General features: G+C 35.4%; 3 protein-coding genes across 4 annotated transcripts; 1 reads left to right on the forward strand and 2 right to left on the reverse strand.

The window, feature by feature from the left end:
• The first annotated feature begins 4,720 nt into the window (after positions 1-4,720).
• Positions 4,721-7,061, forward strand: LOC118046410 (pectinesterase). The gene is made up of 2 exons (XM_035055304.2): positions 4,721-5,670; positions 6,187-7,061. The coding sequence occupies exons 1-2, from the start codon at positions 4,767-4,769 to the stop codon at positions 6,876-6,878; spliced, it is 1,596 nt and encodes a 531-aa protein (XP_034911195.1). The 5' UTR covers positions 4,721-4,766; the 3' UTR covers positions 6,879-7,061.
• Positions 7,062-8,057: 996 nt separating this feature from the next.
• LOC118046408 (phosphoglucomutase, cytoplasmic) lies at positions 8,058-17,498 on the reverse strand. Of its 2 annotated transcripts, none has more exons than XM_073411781.1 (18): positions 17,124-17,498; positions 16,777-16,858; positions 15,865-15,920; positions 14,650-14,751; positions 14,482-14,544; positions 13,863-13,979; positions 13,640-13,740; positions 12,619-12,678; positions 12,421-12,520; positions 12,148-12,305; positions 11,964-12,059; positions 11,054-11,117; positions 10,883-10,964; positions 10,606-10,781; positions 10,448-10,524; positions 8,906-9,038; positions 8,491-8,607; positions 8,058-8,404 (listed from the first exon to the last, which is right to left on the reverse strand). In XM_073411781.1, the coding sequence occupies exons 1-18, from the start codon at positions 17,202-17,204 to the stop codon at positions 8,333-8,335; spliced, it is 1,737 nt and encodes a 578-aa protein (XP_073267882.1). In that variant the 5' UTR covers positions 17,205-17,498; the 3' UTR covers positions 8,058-8,332. The 2 variants fall into 2 exon arrangements, with proteins under 2 accessions (XP_073267882.1, XP_034911193.1); XM_035055302.2 differs by having other exon boundaries at positions 14,650-14,763; positions 17,124-17,496.
• Positions 17,499-19,465: 1,967 nt separating this feature from the next.
• On the reverse strand, positions 19,466-20,611 carry LOC118046409 (HMG-Y-related protein A). Its single transcript, XM_035055303.2, has 2 exons — positions 20,372-20,611; positions 19,466-20,283 (listed from the first exon to the last, which is right to left on the reverse strand). Exons 1-2 carry the CDS (start codon positions 20,516-20,518, stop codon positions 19,783-19,785), a joined length of 648 nt encoding a protein of 215 aa, XP_034911194.1. The 5' UTR covers positions 20,519-20,611; the 3' UTR covers positions 19,466-19,782.
• Positions 20,612-21,977: the final 1,366 nt, after the last annotated feature.

The following is a 21,977-nucleotide window of genomic DNA, read 5'->3' on the forward strand; positions in this document are numbered from 1 at the left end:
AGTACTTGAGACCAATTAAGGAAAGATATGCACTGGCGATACGAATGAGAACTGGATAGATATCCCGCGATATGTTGCGTGCTGAGTTATTTTTTTATTAATAAAAAAATATTTATGTCATATCAAAATTTATGTGATATATGAAATGTTGCGTGATGAGTTAATTTAGTAATTAAAAGATATCTCCCTTGTTGTCAAAATAGTTATTGAAAAAAATTAAAATTAAAACATAATAAAGCAAGTATCTCAGGCTTGTTCTCACACAATTAATTTAATTTAACTAAAAAATTAATTTTTTAAAAAAAATTAGATTCAACAAAGATGAAAAAACACGGATTAATCTCTCAAGCTTGTTAAATTATAGATTTGTACTCAATTAGAAAGCTCAACATCTGTTTAGTTAAATAGCAAGAAATGAAATTAATAAAATTAATTTAATTAAAAAACAAAACTCCTTTAAAAAAAATAAATTACCGAAAGAAAAATCAAGCAATTTTTATTATTTTTTTAAAGAGATAATATCATAAAAAAATAAAAAATATTAAATTCTTAATCCAGCTAAACACCTAAATAATTAAATATAAATAATAAAATCATTTAATTTAAAACAACTCTTTTAAAAAAGCTAAATTTATAAAATCTGAAGAACCCAAAATTAAAAAAAACCTTTAAAATAATAAAACTTGATTCCACAGTTAATCCAAGTTTGAAAACCCCAAAATCATTAAATTAAAAAACCACGCTAAATCGACAAATATAACTGAAGAGATAAAAAAACCGACAAAAAAAAAAACATCAACAGCGAGCAAAAGTAGCATAACAGCTAAGACAAGCAATTAGATCCCTTTCACTTATGAAACCTAATATATAATTTATTCTGAGAACCCAGAAAAATGAACAATAGATCTGAGAAATACCATGAAATTATGAGAGAATTCTGACAGTGGTCGAGATGAACAGGGAAGCGAGTGATTGATAAGAGAGAACAATGGTGATCGAGGGAGAAGAAAAAAGAAGATGGAGATATAACGCATTCAGAATTATGTGGGCAGTGCTTTCGGGCTTTATAGATAATTCAGACGCATTCTTGGTCATGCCATTTGCGCCTCCCTTTAAATTCCTCCAACCCTTAGCTCTTCATTCTTTTTTTAATCCATACAATGACTGTTAAATTTTGAATTATACAACTTCTCTCCCCTAAATCTTGCTGGTCCTCTCAGGATTTCAAATTAAGATTTTTCCTGAGACCACAGTCACTGGTTCTACTCTCAACGAGTGACGTTTTGTATCTTGAAATTATGCAGGAAGCTACCCAGTTTATGATCAGTTGGTGCAGAATATGCGAAGAAAGTTTAATCGACTGGATTTTTAGCCCTTTCAGTGTGGATCTGAGGAGACAGCATAATGAAAGTATTGGGTGTTTCTCAAGGAAGGAAAAAATAGAGATTTGCAGTCCATATAGGCCAAGTAAAAAACGATCAGGAAAACACACACTCGACAATTTCGGCAGCTACTAAAAATTAGTTCGATCACTTTAAGAAACCGGAACACTCAGTCCACATGTAAAAGTGTTGTCTTTTTCTTTGTTTTTTTCGACGGCAACCGAAGGATGCTGGTGGGTTTGACATGCAGGGCTCAAGTTTAAGAAATCACGAAGCATTAAAAATGAGGCAAGAATCAAGAAGCGTCAAACCAGGCATGGAGTGCATGTGAAGGGTCCATCACAGAGGCCTACCGGAACATTATTAGAAGAGGTAAATGATTAGAGCGATCGGAGAAAGATAATGATGTTGCATCAATCTCTAGGCCTCGGCCTGTGATGGTGTTGGGTTTTGGATTTATGCTAGGGCACGTGACCAGCCCGTGAAATGAAAAGATCACAAGGGAGTATAAGGACAAAATAGGAAGGAGCGCCATCGCTAACAGGTCTTCTGATCATGGCCCCTTTCAGGTTTCACGAGATGCAATCTCATTTGCTTGGGGTAAAAAACTGGTTTTCATTATATTATACAATAACATCCACTTAAACGTTCTTAATTATTTGCCATAGCATCCTTCTATGCAAAAACAGAGGTATTATTTATTAAAATTGTTTGGGGTAAATTAAAATATAAGAAACTAGAGAGTAAAACATGGATCAATTTCATTACCTTCACGTGATCTGCTGCCATCAACAAAAAGCAGGATAAGTTTTTCTATTAACGGTTGATTAGCTAATACCATAGCAATCATTCAGGTCTTGTAAATAAAAAGTTTAATAATATTCAATAAAGGACAAGGTAATACATGCCTTGATAAAAAGCATTTGATAGTAATGAATGTATAATTCTCCAGACATGTGATTTCCTATTACCAATTTTCATTTACAGATTTTTCTGTTTTAGACTTAAGAATGTATTTCGCTCCTAAGATTGTTATTTGGCCTCTCAAACCAAAAATTAAAAAAAAAATAGCAGTATTTTTTAATCTTTTCTCCTTTCAAAATAAAATAGTTTTTTTCTTTTGCCAATGCTAACAAGATGAATTAAGAAAATAGCCATCATTAATGTTTTTGTACTAACGCATCAATGTTGACATGAAACCCTGTTTAAGATCCGATGGATAGAAAATAACATGATCTGGAGGCATAGAAGCTGGGATGATCATGATTTTACACTGTGCATGCTATGCCAGGGTTCCCGAGGAGTGCTAGAGAGGCAGTGAGGCCACTTGCCCCCCGTGTAAGTAATTCGGGGCTGCATATCGGTGCTACCATGTCGGGCATCCTTCTATTGCTTCCAACTTGTCCATAACAAAAACAACGCGACATCATAATAATTTAGGTAGTTTCCTTTAGTCACTTTTAGTCGAATAAATCTACGCCCTCCGAGCGATTTGATCTATCATGGTCAAATTCGGTAAGATGCAAGCCTGTTGGGGTTGGTCAGAGGTTTCTAAGCACATCACGGACAACACCAATTAGATACAGGTTATAACTGCACCCGCCTTTAATCAACTATTTATCAGAAACAACACACGTTCGATGCTGTTTCGGCTAGCTGGGGACAACCTATTCTACTTTAACTCCAAACCCAAGTAGAGGAGGCCTGTTCTAATTCGCAAACCCAAGTAGATTAGGATCCCAATCTACTTGGGCTCGGAAATGGTCCTAATCTGCTTGGGTTTGGAGATTGGAACAGGTTATATACCCAGTTAGCTAGGAAATCGGAGAGAATTAAGTTAAAAAACTTGATACTCTCGAGCCCTGGTTACGGAGTCTGCTTTAACTAACTCACAAGTATCTTAATGTATAAAATGAAGGATTTTGAAAAGAAAAAAAAAAATAATTGAACCAATTTCTGGCATGGAGAGAATCGAAAAAAAAAATCGAGATTAATGAGATATGAAGGATATATTTGTCAACTCAGGAAAATGGACCATGTAAAACATGCTCTTAAAATAATTAAATCCTATAAAACTAAGCATTACTCAAATAATTTGTTTTAACAAAGGGAACACTCAAAATTAACTACTAATCGTTTCTTCAATCTAATTCCCAACATGAAGCATGTCGATCCAAACACTCCCTTGACTTTCAACTTGGTGGTTAAATGCTGGTGTGGTATTATCTCCCGATACGTGGGATTCTCGAAGCATGTTTTTGCTATTAGGAGAAAGGCATACAAGGCTGGCAGCGTTACACGTGTACATAAGGGTGGTGTTTGTACCAGGCTCCTGCCAGATGTCTGTTCCCATCAGACCACGTGGCTCCACAACAACATGGATCACAAGTTCACAACTTTTCTGTACCTAAACAAAAAGCAAAATACCATCGTAATCAATCTCCAAAACATTCACGAGCCATTTCGTGTGCACTTGGAAAACTAAGTCCATGCGTTTTTTTATATATAGATTTTCAATTAATTTTGGAAGCCTTCTCTCCCACAAGATCACTTCCAATTTTTTTACGATGACAAAAATCTCATTTCATAATATTAGAAAGTGTATATATATATATATATATGCCAATAAATTTGTGTCAAAGAATCGCTTGTCCTTTGTATTAGTCTTTCATGCATAATCTAATGTTATCTTCACCACTTCCTATGGAGGAGGTAAGGAAATGGAAAAGGAAAAATGTTGCAATCCAATGTGGTGATCGAGCCTACTCAATTAAAATTTCAAGTGGCATTCAAGAACAGCCATGAACTTTCAATTTTTAGCCACCAACTCTAAAAGATTCTTTTTTTTTTTTTCACGCAAGCATCATGCATGGCCGGAAACCTTTAAGTAGTTCAAATATCTTGCACACGCAAACCCCTGGTTTTAACTGTAAATTAATTAATTATGTCACTGTTGAGATTTTCTAAGCTTATAGACTTAATTTTATTTAATTAGCTTAGTTGTTTTAATTAAGTGCAATCTTTTCTTTAATTGTTAAGATTCAATTTCTAGAACTAGTGATTTTTTTTAAAAAAAAATTATTAGGTAGATAGTAATAATTTTAGGATTTTATTTTATTTTATTCGGTTTACTTCAATAGTACTACTGTACTAGGGTTTTTTCGTTCATATATGAAATGATACAATTAAGCTGTTTATATTGTTTAAGGGTTTTGACGTGGCGTCAATCTTGAGTCCCTCCACCCACAGCCACGAATTGTAATCATGGCAACCAATTACTCAGGCTTGTGGCCTATAAATACAACGATTCTCTTTGCATTTCTTTGAACCTTCAAACTAAAAAAACAAATAAAAAAAATCAATATCCTCCGAACTCGTGTCTCCATGGATAAGCAGCAGCTTGTTCTTGGCTTTTTGAATGCGTCTTTTCTATTTTATTCGCTTGCCCTTGTGCACGGTGACAGTGTCACTCCGTGTGACCAGACCCCATTTCCTGAAGTATGCAACTATTTTATCGACACCAATATCTCTAAAACCCCACCGTTATTTGCATTTCGCGACCAATCCTTGTTGATAACTATGAACAAAGCCACAGAAGCTCACCAGATGGTGTCATCTATGGACTTGAGTTCATTTAATCAACAGGCCAAGTTGGCATGGGATGATTGTTTAAAGCTATACGAGGATACGGTCCATCATGTTAACCGTTCAATGAGCTCTAACAATCTAGCTGACTCTCAAACTTGGCTAAGTGCAGCCATTGCCAACCAAAGAACATGCGAGAATGGCTTTATTGACTTTAACATTGTCTCTTATTTAGAATCCCTTCCAAACATGCTACGCAACTTCACCAAATTGCTTAGCAATACACTTTCCTTAAACATGGCCATAATCTCCTCACCACCTATACTACTTGATACCAAACAAGATGGTGGCCGCCGAAGATTGCTTGTTGATGGATTCCCATCATGGGTTCCGGCTAGTGATCGAAAGCTTCTCCAGTCAAATGGCCGGGCTGCACCAAAGGCTGATATTGTAGTTGCCCAAGATGGGTCTGGTGATTACAAAACCATATCCGAGGCAGTGGCTGCATCTGCTAAGCTTAGGAGCGGGACTAAGAGTAAGAGATTTGTTATATACGTGAAAAGGGGTGTTTACAAAGAGAACGTGGAGATTAAGAAGTCGATGAAGAATTTAATGTTCGTTGGAGATGGAATTGATGCTACAGTAATTACTAGTAATAAAAATACCCAGGATGGCACCACAACTTTTCGCTCCGCAACTGTTGGTGAGTTTTCTTTACTTACACCATCAATTATTAGAAACCAATTAAATTATAATCATTTAGAATTGAAACAGCTTTCATACAAATTATTAAATTGTATGTACTCTTCAATTTTGATAAACACCGGATCCTCTATGCTATATATGTATGAACGTACGCGTGCATGTGTAGATTTTGATTATTTATAATATTCTTTAATTCACTTAGTTCTAGATCTTGTGAAGTATTTTATTTTAAACGTTATATTGACGAATTTAGAACTCAAAGCGCGCATCTAAATCTAAGAGGTCAACAATCCAAAGATCGAGGAAACAAATTCACTTCTGCAATTGACCTCACATGTATATATTATCACATCATTGGAAAGAAAACCTGTTATTGGGGATAATTAATGTATCCACCATAAATTATAATTAGCTATATTTTTATTGCATGGCTAGACAGCACAACGTTGAAAAAAAGAGAGAAGAGAAACTTATGATGATGTTTATTGCTCACGTTGATCTTCATGACTCCCAGGTGTTTCTGGTAAAGGCTTCATTGCCAGAGACATGACATTTGAGAACACTGCCGGACCACAAAAGCACCAAGCAGTAGCCCTGCGATCTGGTTCCGATTTCTCAGTTTTCTATAGCTGTAGCTTCAAGGGCTACCAAGACACCTTATACGTGCACTCTCAGCGACAATTCTACCGGGATTGTGACATATATGGAACTGTAGACTTCATTTTTGGTGATGCTGTTGCTGTTTTGCAGAACTGCAACATATATGTTAGGAGACCGATGAGTGGGCAAAAGAACACTGTCACGGCACAAGGAAGAACTGACCCTGGCGAGAACACAGGAATAGTAATTCATAATTCAAGGGTTATGGCAGCTTCAGACTTGAGACCAGTGCAGGGTTCATTTAAGAGTTATTTGGGGAGGCCATGGAAGAAATATTCAAGGACTGTGTTCTTAAAGAGTAATATAGATGGACTTATTGACCCTGCAGGTTGGTTACCATGGAAGGGTGCTTTTGCTTTGAGTACTCTATATTATGGTGAGTATATGAGTACGGGGAGCGGAGCAAGCACCAAAGGGAGGGTTAAGTGGCCTGGATATCACACAATCAAAAGCCCACTGGAGGCTGGAAAGTTCACTGTTGAGAACATTTTGGCCGGGAATTCTTGGATTTCGGCTGCCGGAGTGCCCTTCGAGTCTGGTTTATAAGAGAGGAAATTTGTCAATTGTGATTGAACAGTGACCTCAAGCTGGGGCAATTTCCACGTATAGCTAGCTATCTAGTGGTATAGTTTATGTGATGGTTTTTCCTTTGTATTTATGGATATGTGATATCACAGGACAAGGATATCTATATTCAAGACGATTAAGCCTTGATACCGTTCTATTTCCTGTCATTATTTAGCGAGTCCTCTTCTCTAATTGAATCTTTAACTGACTATTAATACTGATGCACGAATTAATTTTTTTTTTTATATATATATATAGCATATCGGGGGATCGATGTCAGGTTTCAAGAGTTATATGCAAGCCATAAAGTAAATCATATCTCAAAAACACTTAACTAAGACATCCATTCTAGATTTTATATACCAGTCTCTTTTAATATTTATATATTCATTGAGATTAGCTCCCTAATATTCTCTCGTTTAATTATTCGAAGTGATAATGATTTTTTTCTAATAATTAATTTAGAAGACTAATTTTAAGAATTAAATTAAACAAGCATGTCTGTAATATATATATATATATAAAAATACATATCTCCGATCCCTACGTTTTGCGCTCCTTAATTATTATCCAATTTAATTGATACTGTTTTCCTATAAAGTAAGGTAATAATTAAAATCTGAATTCTTTCACGAAGTCTCTCTTTGATTTAAACTTGGTAGTTAAGAGTGAGGAGTGAGGACCATACAAACTCTAAACTAACAATGGGTGGGGTGATTCTCGAACATCAAAACAAGCCTCTTGAATACTTGGATACGTTTAGATATACATAACGCGAGTCAATGCAAAGCCCCCACTAATCTTCATAAAATATTGTACCTGTGACTACATACTACATAGTTACAATTCTCGATCTAACCCATATGAAATGTATCAATCAGGTAAATAAACTTTGTTGTGCAAAATAATTCATATGAAATACAAACAATTTGTCATAATCAATTATTGTATCTGAAAAACATTTTGATTATATCCATCGATTTAGCCTTTCAAGACTAGCCGATGCATGATCATGGAAGCACAAACATATTTGGTCTTCATAAAGTTCAGCATGCCGCATGTCCATTGAGATTGGAATCGGATCTCTTAGTCGTTGAATATCGACCACTTTTATTTTAATGGATGGATGAAATAGTTGAGAGAGCTAGGGACTAATAATAATAATAATTCTCATCCTTATCCGTATTATATAGATGCCAAAGCAAGCAAAGTAACATCAGCCAGTTTCCGCATTAATCCCCATATTACATGTAGGATAACATGAGAAGAGATGGCTTATTTATTTTGAACGTCAAAACTTTGCCTTCGGTAAGGCAAAAAAAAGGTAAAGCATATTTGGTATACTTAACTGGGTTTCTTATAAAAGTTTGATCATATAAAAGCACGGCTTTTGAAGGCGATCAGTCCCCACCGCTGCGCATAGCAGTGAAAATCTATGTAATGACAGTTGGTGCAGATCGGCCAGTGAATTCCTGCATCTTAGAAAGACCAAGAGCGACTGCCACCTGCAAAAAGGCCCATAAAAATCAGCCTCAATAACCGATGAGATGGGTGCTGGACAATAAACAACAGATGAGATATGGGATAATACAAGAGGAGCAAGTGCATCTTGAGAATCTCTTCCAGTTTTTGATGGATCTTTTTCGTATTGCTCAATGTAGAGCCTGATGGTTGCACCTTCTGAACCAGTTCCTGAGAGGCGGAAAACCTGCACCAATGTTCATGGAGAGGATGATCAGTAAATTCTTTACTTCAAACAGGAATAATATGTAACGATTAAATAATTCGGGGTATTCCAGGTTAATCAAACAAAAAATAATCTGAAATGGATGCCTGAGCTTCACAAAAATTATTAATTCCTTAGAGGTACAACAACAAAAAAGCAAGCAATTGCAATGCAAACTGCCAAGGATCAAAGTAGACTTCAAACAAAAGCACATTAGCTCAGTCCCATTCCAAAGACCTTACTCAAGCTGAAAGCTTTGCAAACAAGAGAATTATCTTACCAGTCTTGAGCCATCCTCGAACAAGTATCGAATACCCTGGTGTTTTGAAATAGAACCATCAATAGGATCTTTGTATTCAAACTCGTCAGCATGAACAACCTTTGACACATCTGATCGTATCCCACTGACAATCCTGTATAGATAAACGGCACAGCCTACTCAATTATTTGATTAAAACAAAAAATATGGATGATAAATAAATTAATCATTATTCCTTTTGGTTTGTATCATTTTTTAAAAATTAAGCTATTTTGAAAAAACTTCAGGCCATTAATTAAATGATAACAGGCTCTTTTTTCCTTCTCTTGAAATCATTATAGATTAATAAAAAGATAAATTATTCAGGAAAAACTGACTAGATCAATTTAGTGATCAAGTGGGCAGCAAAAGAGTGATTCGAATTGAGTACTAATGCTAAAAATAATCATCAAATCTTAGTCAAAGGCAGTCTACTCCAGCTCTTATGTCAGAGAAGTCAATTTTAGCTCCACTTTTGTTGCGAAGTTTCTAGTCCATATCACCAACAGCATAGTGATAACCACGTAAGACATTTATATTTTCTTCAGGTTGAGACAGATATAAACTCCAGATAACTGGCACAGTGGCACCGGTAACCCTCCATTGGTTCTTCTCTGCAGGGGCAGCACTCGTGTGCTTTGAGGTGGCCATAATCCCCACCCCTCACCAAACAGAAAAACTGGGTTAAGCTCTAGCTCCAACCCTGCATCTCTACAAGTTTCCCCAGCCTTCATCATCTTATCATGGCCACGTTAACCCCATAATTTGTGCATTTCTGCTCTCTCCCTTCTATTGCTTTTAGCCATTTAATGCACCGACTCCAAATTTATTTAGAACTTTTACTCTCTTATTTTTCATAAAAAAAAAGCCTAAAATAATCATGTTTTTATAACTAAACCAAGTTTGTATAAATAATTAACACAAATCATGCTTTCTTCAAAGTAAAGTTGATTAAAAACATGCAAGGTGGCAAATCTAAGAACAAAACTAGTCACCAAGAGGCCCACAATATACATCCAATGTGTCGGCCAGTGTGCATATATACACATGCATACTTGGCATGCTGACTCTGATCTACAATCTTCATCAATGTTATCTAATCATTCTAACATTTGAGCCCACAATTTATCTATAGGGGAGCCATAGCCAAACTGCAGACCCTTGAAATTACACTATAAAAGGTCTAGGAAAATTATAACCAGGACTTGGCACCTAAGACCGTAGACAAAACCAAATCACAGAAAGTGAAAGCATTCAATATGTTCAAGCCCAGGCTTCACATAGCTAACAGCAACTCAATATAATATTTAAAAGATATTATTCCATACCTTGAAGCCAAAAAAAAAAACAAGTTAGAATTTTAGCACTTAAAATACAAGTTGGAAAGTGCTTTAGTTGGTACCTTAAAATAAGTTAGGGCAAAATAAAAGGCGCTCATTAGAGTAGTTGCATCCCATTCCTTAAAAGGATCAATGGAAATGCTAGTTTAAATAAAGTAAGCGTTTTAAATAGTAACAGACATACTCGTTAACTTCACCAAGGGAAGATTGCAGCTTGACCAAGTATGCCATTAGTTCCTTTGCTGCACCTGCATCAACATTCTTCAAGAACAATGTACCAGTTACATGGCAATCTGAGATCTGTTTCTAGAGATAGGATGAAACATCAAGAAAACATGGTACCTCGTAGTCATATCGAGTATAGTAGTGGCGACCATAGGTAGCCCAATGGTTGCGAACTATATCTTCAACTGTTACAAGTTCTCCACCACCAAGATTTTCTTTATTCTTGAACGCCAGTATGGATAGCCAAGCCAGAACTGCCCAAATTCCATCCTTCTCACGTATGTGGTCTGAGCCTGTTCGCAGATGCCATGACAACAAAACAGCCTTACACAACTTAATAAGAATTCCAAATATAAGATGATTTACTGAACATACAGAAACATCAAAGACTAACCAGTTCCAAAACTCTCTTCCCCACAGATTGAACATAAACCAGCATCCATCAAATTACCAAAAAATTTCCATCCAGTTGGAACCTGGCATTTGAACAGTGAATAACCAAATTATATGACCATACAGTAGCATAGGAGGACCCATATAAAAAATTAATCATGGCATGGCTTACCTCAAAAAACTTTAAGTTCAGATTTTTGGCCACAATGTCAAGGCCAGAAGAAGTTGGCATGCTCCTAGAAACAGCAAATACAGAAACATTATACAAAAATTTCTGAAGAAAAGGCATCAAATAACAAAAATATGCATCACCCAGCTGTCGAAATGTGGTCTATGGTCTCAAGATATTTATGCATCACCCAGCTGTCGAAATGTGGCCTATGGTCTCAAGATATTAACAAGAAGTTTACTGAATCATTAAGTTTTTAATGATATAGAATGCAGGAAGCAAACATGAGATATAATTGAAGCACTTTAAGCCAGTCGACATATACCCAAAACAAGAAAAATGTTACACGGCACATGACATGTTCACATACAAGCTTGAAATAAAAAAAAAAAAAAAAAGTATACATGTAATTTAGTGTTCCTTCTCATAACTAATTGCCTTGAATGATTCTCAATACTGCATCTTAAAAGGAAGCTTTTTTCAATGAAACAACAGCGTTCATCATTTATACAGCTAATACAATAGGCTACTAATACAACCCTTAATCTAATATGTTACCTATCATCCTATTCTTCTTTTGGACTCCATCTTGTTCTTTGACAACTTTTGCAATGGTAGTTACATGGAATAAACAAGCTTTGATGTCTAAAAAATTAATATATCAATGTTAACTACTAGCTATGGTTTTGCATGTAGAATTTCAAGAAGCTTTTCCACTCTAAAGATGAAAATAATCTAGTCTGACTGGGAATATTATGTCAAGCATGCCACTTTTTGCCCTGCATATAGAGTATTAGTTGTTAAGGGGCATGTTGTCCACTGCATCCATTTAGATTTACTAGGCTAACAGTGAGCAAGTAAATACCGTACATACACACAAAATAAAGAAGGTGAGCAGAGAAATGTATAGAACCTAGCAACTCCTTTGAGACCTGCAGAGAAATATGGTATGGCCTCCACTGCATTTGCAGCAATGATGGAAACAGAATCTGATGGGGTAACAAAGAACCTGCCAAAGTATACAGAGTTGAAAATGAAAGATTTGGTGTGAAAGTAACTTTTCTAACAAAAAAGAAGAAGGAGGAGGCTGGTGATACCTTTTACCAAGGATCATATTGCGATCTGCATCACCATCAGCAGCAGCACCAAATTCTGGTGGTTCAACTTCAGAGTTAGATTTACCCAATCCCATGCGAGCAACCAATTCCTTTGCATATGTGAGATTGGGATCTGGATGCCCTCCTCCAAAGTCCTCCTGTTTGCATTGGCCAAGCACAAGCATGAAAATTCAAATAAATAATAAGCACTCACGGTGAGAAAGAGATTTTATTAATCATTTATCCCGTATAGTATGACAAACTTAGCAGCACCTTGGGTACACAATTCATTAAGGAACTCTCTTGTGCTCCAAGCTCCTCCACAAAAATGCGTTTTGCATAAGCCCCAGCAACTCCATGTAGCGCATCATAGCTATAACATGATGACCCAAGGAAAGTCATCATCGAGTTGACAAAGCATATATGAGAAACAGAAATTTACAAATGATGCAAATGAGACCATCTAGATACCAGAAAGTGAATTTTGGAGAGGAAAGGAGCTTCTGGATGGACTCAAAGTCAAAAATTGACCTGGGCAATTGTTAAGAGAAGCATTCAGTATTTTGAAAGAGAAGACAACATGATCAATTACAGCATGAAATTTTGAATAATAAAGATCACATGATCATCAAACAGCCTATCATTCATACAAATAGAATGGAAAAAAAACTTTGCAGTGTCCATCCTGCAGAGCAAGACAACATCATACCATAAGATTCTACAGCGTATACAGGAACTGATTGCCTTGTAATTATTGGTGACATGTATTATGCCAAAACCCATAGACTTTTGAGAAGAATATTACACAATGTGCATGACTCCTTGTTTCTATCAAAACATAAATTTCTGTAATCGTACAAATTTCAATCAAATTAACAAAAACAGGTCATTATGGTTTCCTTTTTTTCCCTTTTATTTTGTTTTTAAGTGCATAGATACAACAATTAATCCTTCACTCATACTTTGTTTTTTCAGTAAATACCATCAAGCAAAAATTAAAACAACGCTACCATGAAAAAATTAAAGACTATTTATCATGCAAAGCATGCCAGAGAAGACATGGTGCAAATTCTTGAAGCTTGACTTCATAGAGCAAAGGGGCTGAGGCAATTTTGACAATGATATAAAAATCACACTTTGAAGATTAAAAGAATTCATTTCATTTCACTTTTTCTGCATACTTTAAATGAGCCAAGAAATTCCTAATGGGCATGCAAGGAGTGTCTCATATTTTAGTGTATTGTTCTGCATCATATATCAATGCCAACAATCATCATGTTTGGATAATTCAGTAAGCTAAATAGCAGTGCATAACTCAGAAGTAAAAAAAGGGGAAGACAATAAAAAGCTCATAAAGTTTTCTCACAGTTATGCAAACAGAAATATATATATATATATATATATATAATAGCATCATCAATCATATTCAGTGAGGACAACTCATAAAAACACAACTACAGAAAACTAGCAGTTTAGACAGGAAAGAGCTTACTTCATCAATTTGACATAATCGCTTGCCGAGTCAAAAACCTCAACATCAAACTGTCCATCAGGCCCACCAAAGCTGGTTACACCAATTGCTGTAATATCCACCTGGATGTAATTGAAAAATCATGACATACAAACAGAGTTAACGAAACCCTGGTAGCAGTTTGACAGAAATACACGAGTCTACAAGGCAAATGACACATAAGGTGGCCAGGTGAAGGGTATACATCAGGCAGATCTGCAGTTAAGTACTCCTTTATTGCTTTAGTGTTCTCATAAATCTCATCTGTTATTCCCTCAGGAGCAGGTCCACCATTTTCCATGTTATATTTGATCCCAAAATCCTGCAATAAAGGGACAAAAAAGAAGAATGATTTAGATAACATGCCAGGGGATTCCTTATTTCCACAAAATAAAATAACTCCCAGCCATTTGTTATGAGATAAGAGTAGATTCTCTTGCATCCTTGTGCTGCCATGCTCCAAATGATTTTAACATGTACCATTAGCTGATATTTGGCAAGATTAGGCTGCTTTAGTTTTTAATTTGTTTGTGTCAAGCTCCCATAGATTGGAAGCTGACCCTCCATTTTGCAATTGTACTTCCACTTCTTTCAGCATTAATACATTCTCTTTTGTCAAAAGGGAAAAAAATAATAACAAATCTGGCCATTTTATTAGTTACGGCAGGATGCTAAATAATCATTGATACATATCAGCATTCTCTTTCTGTTCTCCACCTTGAGGAGGCATCATATCCCATTTCCTTTCATCCAAAACATAGGAAAGATAGAGGAGCTCTAATTGCCACTGTGAACAGACCAAAAAGAAAACAGTTTCTAGTTACCTCATTTGGACCACCTGGGTTGTGACTTGCTGTCAATATAAATGCTCCTGTTGCTCTGGATCCCTGATATTCAAGTTCAGGAGTAAAAAACTCATTATGCATAAGACTATACCATCACTATTGTTGAAGGAAATGAGCCTAGCTTATAGAGACAAGTTGAGAACATACATCTACCCCAACTCTTTCACGTATTACAGCAGACACAGCAGGAGTTGAAAGCAGTCCGTTCTGACCAACCCAGACACGTCGTACTCCATTTCCAGCTGCCATCTTAATAATTATCTGCCAATCAAATGATATAAATTTGGATCAGATATGGCTTTTCCATTGAGGTTTTGATTGCATGGAACATGCAAACTATTAAAAGTCACAAACAATAAAAAAAAGATGACTGCATAGACTTGGAAGCAGCTCAATATTGAACAGTCTGCTGTGGGCAGGAATGCATAGCCATGCTCAAAACCAGTAGTCAACAAAGAACTTGTGAGCAAGCATGCAATACAACACAGCTGTCAGAGATACTGTCCATGCATTCCACAAAAGAATCATACGGGTAAAGGAGATGCTAGTTAATTCAGCTCACTTAAAACTCGTAAAATACCTAGAAAAAACATATTTTAGAGCTTATACTACACAAAGTAGGTTTAAATTTTAGGACAAGTGATTCAGAGAGTTCGTGGCCATATTCAATAAAGAAGTTGTTTTCATGGTTCACGTGACACAAAAGGTCAGGTGTTGATACATTCAGTATACAAGCCTTTTCGGTTGGAACACTTTAGTTTGGGAGGAGTAGAAATGGAAGAACATCAAGTGTAAACTTCAGCTGAGATTTTAAACACCTCGGTCTACTGCGATGACCTCCAAACCAGTATTAATTGAAAGACAATTGCAGACCCAGTCCGATGACAGAAGATTGAATTTGTAGCTCAAATGCTTCAAGGGGTAATGGTGATGATCGGAAAAGTTTTCATATAATGTGTTGGTAGGCGATTAGATTCTTTTGCTCATTAAAGAGCTTAAGAAAAGGTATTTATTCAGCGCAAAATGTACAGAATACATGAAATCAATCCATCAAAAATCAACAAAACTTGATGGTGAATCTTAGACCTATCTATCCATCTACAGCCCAATTATAGATATATTCCAAACTTCAAACAAAACTATACAAGTCTGCAATGCAATGTAGCAGCATGGCTAGGCGAACACACACAGATAGACAGGCATGCAATGCACGTGCACACATACTCAATAGAGCTGGAAGAATTTCAAAAACATAAGCTCTTCAAGACTGGAAATAGATCTAACAGCGTGGTAGCAATAGTTCAGCCAAAAAAAATCATAATCTGGGAGAATTATAACTGCAGCACATATTACATACAGTACCTGAATGGCATCCTTTGAGAAATAGCGACCATCACCAGAAACAACAAGTGTGGCACCTGCTTATAATGGTAAACAAAAGGGATCAAAAACAAAATATCAGACATAAATTGAGTTGTCCAACAGGACACGCACAACAGTTTTGCATTCGACAGACGCTGTGGTGATCAAATGTCTCTGACTGTGGGAATGCATGCAAAAGAACAACAATGGATAGTTCAGTAACCTTGAAAAACTTTTAATTAGAAACGGAACTTCATATTTCACATTTCATGCACGGACATGTAATTGGTCAAAAATTAGAGTCCGTTTAGCATGACTAATAAAAAGTAACTTTGACTTTGAATCATGATTCAAAATTTAAGTTATTTATCACAGATCATTTATGACGAAAATGAGTTAAGTTAGAAGCGTGTTTGGCAAGAAATGACTCAGAGCAACTTTTCTGAAGGAAGGTATTATAGGTTAGAATCAATAAGTTACAAATTTTCACAATCAGTCAAAGGTTATTTCTAGCCAAACATATTTATTACTTTCCTTTGAGTCAAAAACTAAAAAATTACTTAAATCAATCTGCAAAACTGATTGATACCAAAACAGAACCTTATTGAATTTGTGAAAGTTTTAAACTACATCTCTTGATCATTGTCACATCACATCACATCACATCATCAACTGCGATATGGTTGTCAAAAGTACAAACTTTTTCAAGAAGTAATGGAACAATTTACACCCCTGCTGAAAAATGAAATACGAGTCCAAAATTAAATAAGCTCAAGCAACACCAGGCCATTTTGTTCTGCCAGTTAAAAATTATTTTAGATATCCAAAATTTAAGGCGAACGATTTTTTAATGACAGATCAAGTTTCAAAATGCAAGCCATTCTTTCGCATAACTGACAGATCAAACTTCACCTCTAACTTTTTGTGGAGTAAGTGCATTGAAGGTTGATTGGACAAAATTCTCCAGATAATTAGGTTGCTTGAACACCTTCACCTGAAAAGAACAAAAAAAAAAAGCAAAAAAGCAATTGTAACAACTGCAACAGCCGCGCAGGAGAAATTCAACAGAAAGATAATTCAATCGAATAGGAACAAACAAATAAAAAATGAAATCAACAGACAGAGATCGGATTCACAAATATTCAATTCAAATACAATAAATATAATCTAGAAAATCAAACAAAAGACTCGAAAATGAAATGCGACAGATCTGATTGCAAATTGAGAATCACAGTAGGAATAAGAAAAAAGAACCGAACCTTCTTGCGAAGGCCTGAAGTTCCAGGTTTCTGGCCATCGAAAGGCGTAGTCTCCACTCCTGAAACGTTGAACAGCACCATTTTTTTCTTTTTTTGGTACAGAGAGAATAAGAAGAAGAAAGCGAAACGTAAACAGAAAGCGTCTGCACTACAAAATTCTGGTGCTTAAAAGAAGAGTTGAGAGAAAGGAAGGATCTATGACGAGGATTATTCGATGTGGATGGACAATTTAAACCCCCCACGTAACTCTCCACGTAACCTTCCAAGTTTGAAACCATGTCCTTTATGATTCAGCTGGCTCGATGGTTAACAGTGGAGCGGTTTCTGGTAACCTTTCTGAGAGTGACAGTGAAGCAAAAGACCGATTCCCTCGGGTTTTTTTTTCATTATTTTTTAAAAAAACCAAAATATTGGTCTCCAACCTATATACTTATTGTCGATTGAGTTTCAGAACAATACTAGATAGGGGCAAAGCTGCGAACTGCCCAAAGTTTCTTCGACCTTAAAAAAAATGCTTAGATCATGTAAGCATTAATAAAAAAAAATTCAAGACACATCGATTCACTCTACTGAATTTAATAAATTTAATGAATATAAATAAAAAATGCAATAACAATGAAAAAAATTATTAACATAAAAAAAGTAAAAAAAAAACCAAATCTATCAAGATTATAATGTTAAATCTACGAACATGATACTAGAGTAATTCAATAAAATCATGAATTTTAATAATTTAATATTTAAGAAAAAATATTGAAAAAAAAATTAAAAAATATATTAATTCAGGTTATTTTACTAATCTCATAATTTTAATCACAAAACTAAGATAATCCCATATAAAAAAAATACAAAAAACTAATTTTCTAGATAAACAACAATAAAATTAGACATTTATTCTCCAACTAAGACAAAAGAATGAAGAAGAAAAAAATATTCTTTAAAGCTCAACTATTACCCCAACAGCTATATACATGACATCATTAGAAAGAACACGTGTAATTATTTTGCAATGTTTAAAAATAACAATATTTAATAAATATTATGTTTTTAAAATTTAATATGATGAAATTATATTATTTTATTAATTTTTTTATTGTGCAAAATTTTGAATTTATCAAATATCTTTACATAAATTACAAGGAATAAAAACCAAAATGAAAATAAAAAGCTTGTTTGGCTCCGCGGTTAAATATGCGTTTGGCTAAATTTCAAATTTTTTTTATTTTTTGTTAATATTGAGTGCAGTTTGTATTTTTTGAATCGTTTTGATGTGCTGATGTCAAAAATGATTTTTAAAAAATGAAAAAACATCATTTGCATGTATTTCAGCACGAAAAACTATTTAAAAAGAAACTGTTACCACACTGCCAAATACGCTCAAAGCATGGACCTGTAAAAAAGCCAGGCTAGCTGAGACCCATATCCAAATTTAAATATGGTCTAAAATAAATTGATTAGATACTGTTTATTTTTGTATTTTAAAAATAGTTTTAAAAATTTTTGTATTTGTTTTAGTATTTTTAAATCATCTTGACATATTAATATTAAAAATAATTTTTTAAAAATAAAAAAATATAATATTAAATAAAAAAACACTTAGCAAACTCTCAACTAGAATCTTGGTCAAAACCATGCGAGCATACATCACAGCTGCCCAAAAAATGCAAGAGGGAATCTCGAGGCTCCTTTATCATAGCCTCTGGCACGACTCACGAGCGAGGAGCAGCGACCCGATCTCGCAATGAAATTTCAAAACCTGCCATAGCCCGCCTAATTTTTCAATTGTCCAATTATTCAAAAGAAGAAAAAATGTATAACGCATTGAATCTTGCCATCCAAAAGGTATCATGCTGGTCATATGCTGCACCAAACATGAAGGCTGTAAAGGTTCCACACAATTTATTTCTTTAGAAAAAAAAAAAGTAAAAGTCCGCTTTAATGGCAAACATTAAAGATATTTTCACCTGCCACTTCCAAATGTTGCTTCGTAAAACAAAAACAAAGATACCACTTAATTTCGAAGCCTTGATAAATTAAAGAAACACCGTGAACACACATTAAAAAAAGCAAAAGCAAGCGTGAACAAATATTTCAAAAGCAAGCTGTTTTATATCCCATTTGAAATTATAATAAAGATTATTTTTATAATAATTTAAAACATATTAAAATAATATTTTTTATTTTATTAACTTTGTTTTTATTATTAACAAATCAAATAATCCAAAAACACTTTCAATTAAAATAAAAAAAAATCAAATTAATTTTTTCTAAAACATAAATGGACGGCAAAAACCAACACAATCTTGGCTTGCTTTTTTTTTTTTTTTGCAGAGAGAAAATGATAACGATAATAAAGGGGACAAATACACAGCGGCTGATCAAATTTACAAGGCAAATTAAATTAAAATTACAGGAGTCACGTCATCCAACCCTCCCCCTCCAAGCTCCACATTACAATAACGCCAACCCCCATTTTAATTTAAACTCAGAAACCCAAGAGAAAAAAAAATAGAGCTAAACTAAAGCTACAACATCAATTAGTAGTTCTCTTGTTTAACTAAAAAAAACACGAAAAGATCACTAATTCCTATCTCTATTTCTCAATCTCTCTCTCCCTCTCCCTCTCCCTCTCTCTCTCTCTCTACCCCTTTAAATCCACTCAACCAGCGACGGGGGCCACAGCCGGCTTCACCTTAGGCGGCCTTCCCCTCCCTCTAGGCACACCGCTGGGCGGAGCAGCACCAGAACTCACAGCCGGAACCGGCGCATTAGCGTTCTTTGGTGGACGACCGCGTGGCCTCCCACTTCCAGGACTTGCCGTCTTCTTTTTAGGGGAAACCACAGGTGCGAAAGGATCCCTTGGTTTGGGAGGGCGGCCACGTGGCCTGGGAGGCCCAGCAACACTCCCAGGTGGGGTTGGAAGCTTAGGCTTGGGAGGGCGACCTCTACCTCTCTTTGGAGGAGCATTAGGGTCAGGCTTCATGTAGTTGTTCTTAACCAAGACCAGCTGACCACTCTGCTTCAACTTGTTTAAATGGTGAGAAAGTAGTGTGCCGTGTGCAGGAGGCAGATCGGGGTGTGTTGACTCAATTTGTTTCGAAATTGATGTCTTGCTTGACCCTTCGTTCTCGTTCAACGCCTCGACAGCTGCCATAATCATCTAAAACCAGAATGAAGAAAAAACACTACATTATAAAGTAGTCAGAAGTAAAACAAAGAAATAACATCGATTGTCTTGTAATGGTTACCTCAGGATACTGAGGGATAGTGGAGGATTGTTGCTGCGACTGTTGTTGGGGCGGAGCTAGTGCTAGGGGAGGAGGTGGAGCTAGTGCTAGGGGAGGAGGCTGGAGGTTATTAGAATCTTCAGTGGTGGTAGCCATGGAAATTGACATTTGTTTTCCTAGGGAGAAGGAAATGGAAGGAACTGTGTGTGTTTGGTGTGGAGAGGGGAGAGGGGCAGAGGGGAGGATTTAAAAGGGAGGGGTTTTGTTGAGGAAAGGATGGGGAGGGAAGCGAAGGGATGGAAGACTAGGCGCGAGGAAGGATCTGACGGTTGGGGATTGTTTTTTGGGGTTTTGATCGGTCGGGTATGGTTTGGTTAAAAGGGAAGGACTCGGATTGATGACCTGGTCATATTTGTCAAATTTGAATTTACGGTGTTGTCCCTGTTTTTTGAATTTTTGTGTTTGTACAGCATTGAGGTGTTGATTGCCTGTGATGTATAACGTGGGAGTTAAGGACGTGTTGCATTTTTATTGGTGATAGAAAATAGAGATGGAAGTCGCTGGGAAAGTTGTTAACACAAATGGGGTGTTTAAGATAGAAATTAATTTTTAAGGAGTTTTTTATTATTAAAATAATATTACTTATTTTTTAAAAATTATTATTGATATTACTGTCTCAAAATAATATAAAAATATCAAAAAATATATATAACAAAAACAAAAATCAAATTTAATCAAACGGCCAAGCACTCCCTAAATGAAGCCCACGTGAGAATAACGTCTCTGGTTATTGGTATTCTAGGACCCAGATCCGGCATCCAAGTGCGGGAAGTGGGGTCCGCTTTGGTGCCGGAGAATCGGAGATTGGTGATTCTCTGCGTCTGAGACGTACGTGAGAATCTGTAAGAGATCGAATAGTGGTTGAGCTTGGTAATGACTTTGTACAGATGACCGAGCTTCCTGCACCATCAAGGATCAGCGAGCTATTTATTTTACCCAGAAAGTCGGGGTTTTTATAGACATGAAAAATAATGTTTAGGCTGCATGGCCCAAGCAGCAACAAATTAATTTAATCTATTTATTTTATTTTTTATTTGGTTTGAAATTCATTCTGCATGCACCATCGTTATTCTTTTTTTCATCCTCGTCGATAATCAAAATTATTTCTCTAGGAGAAAATTTGGCCATAGTATATTTTTTTCTTATTAAAGAAGTTTGTGTTTCCAAGCATTATTCTCCAACAAAACTTTATTTTAAAAAAATATAACAGAAAAAATCATTTTTTATGTACTTGATGTTTTTATCTTAGTAGTTAGAAAATAAATTTTTAATCAAATTTGATTTTATTGTCATAAGATACTTCATTACTCTTTTATATTAAAAGAATTAACATTTCATATGAAATTTCGTTGTTTATATTAACATTAAAGCTCATTTTTCTTTCTTTAATTGGTCTCTCTTTTTTTCATTTCTCTTTATCTCTTTTTTATTTCAATCTAATTCTTTTTTCTCAATTTAATTCCCAGACTTATGTTATTTTCTGAAAAATAATTTTTCTTAGAAAGTGATTTTTTTAGAAAACAGATTACTAGAGAGTAAATTATTTTTCAATGTTTGGTAGTATTAT

Source organism: Populus alba, chromosome 10, assembly GCF_005239225.2.
Source record: "Populus alba chromosome 10, ASM523922v2, whole genome shotgun sequence".
Lineage (NCBI taxonomy): Eukaryota > Viridiplantae > Streptophyta > Magnoliopsida > Malpighiales > Salicaceae > Populus > Populus alba.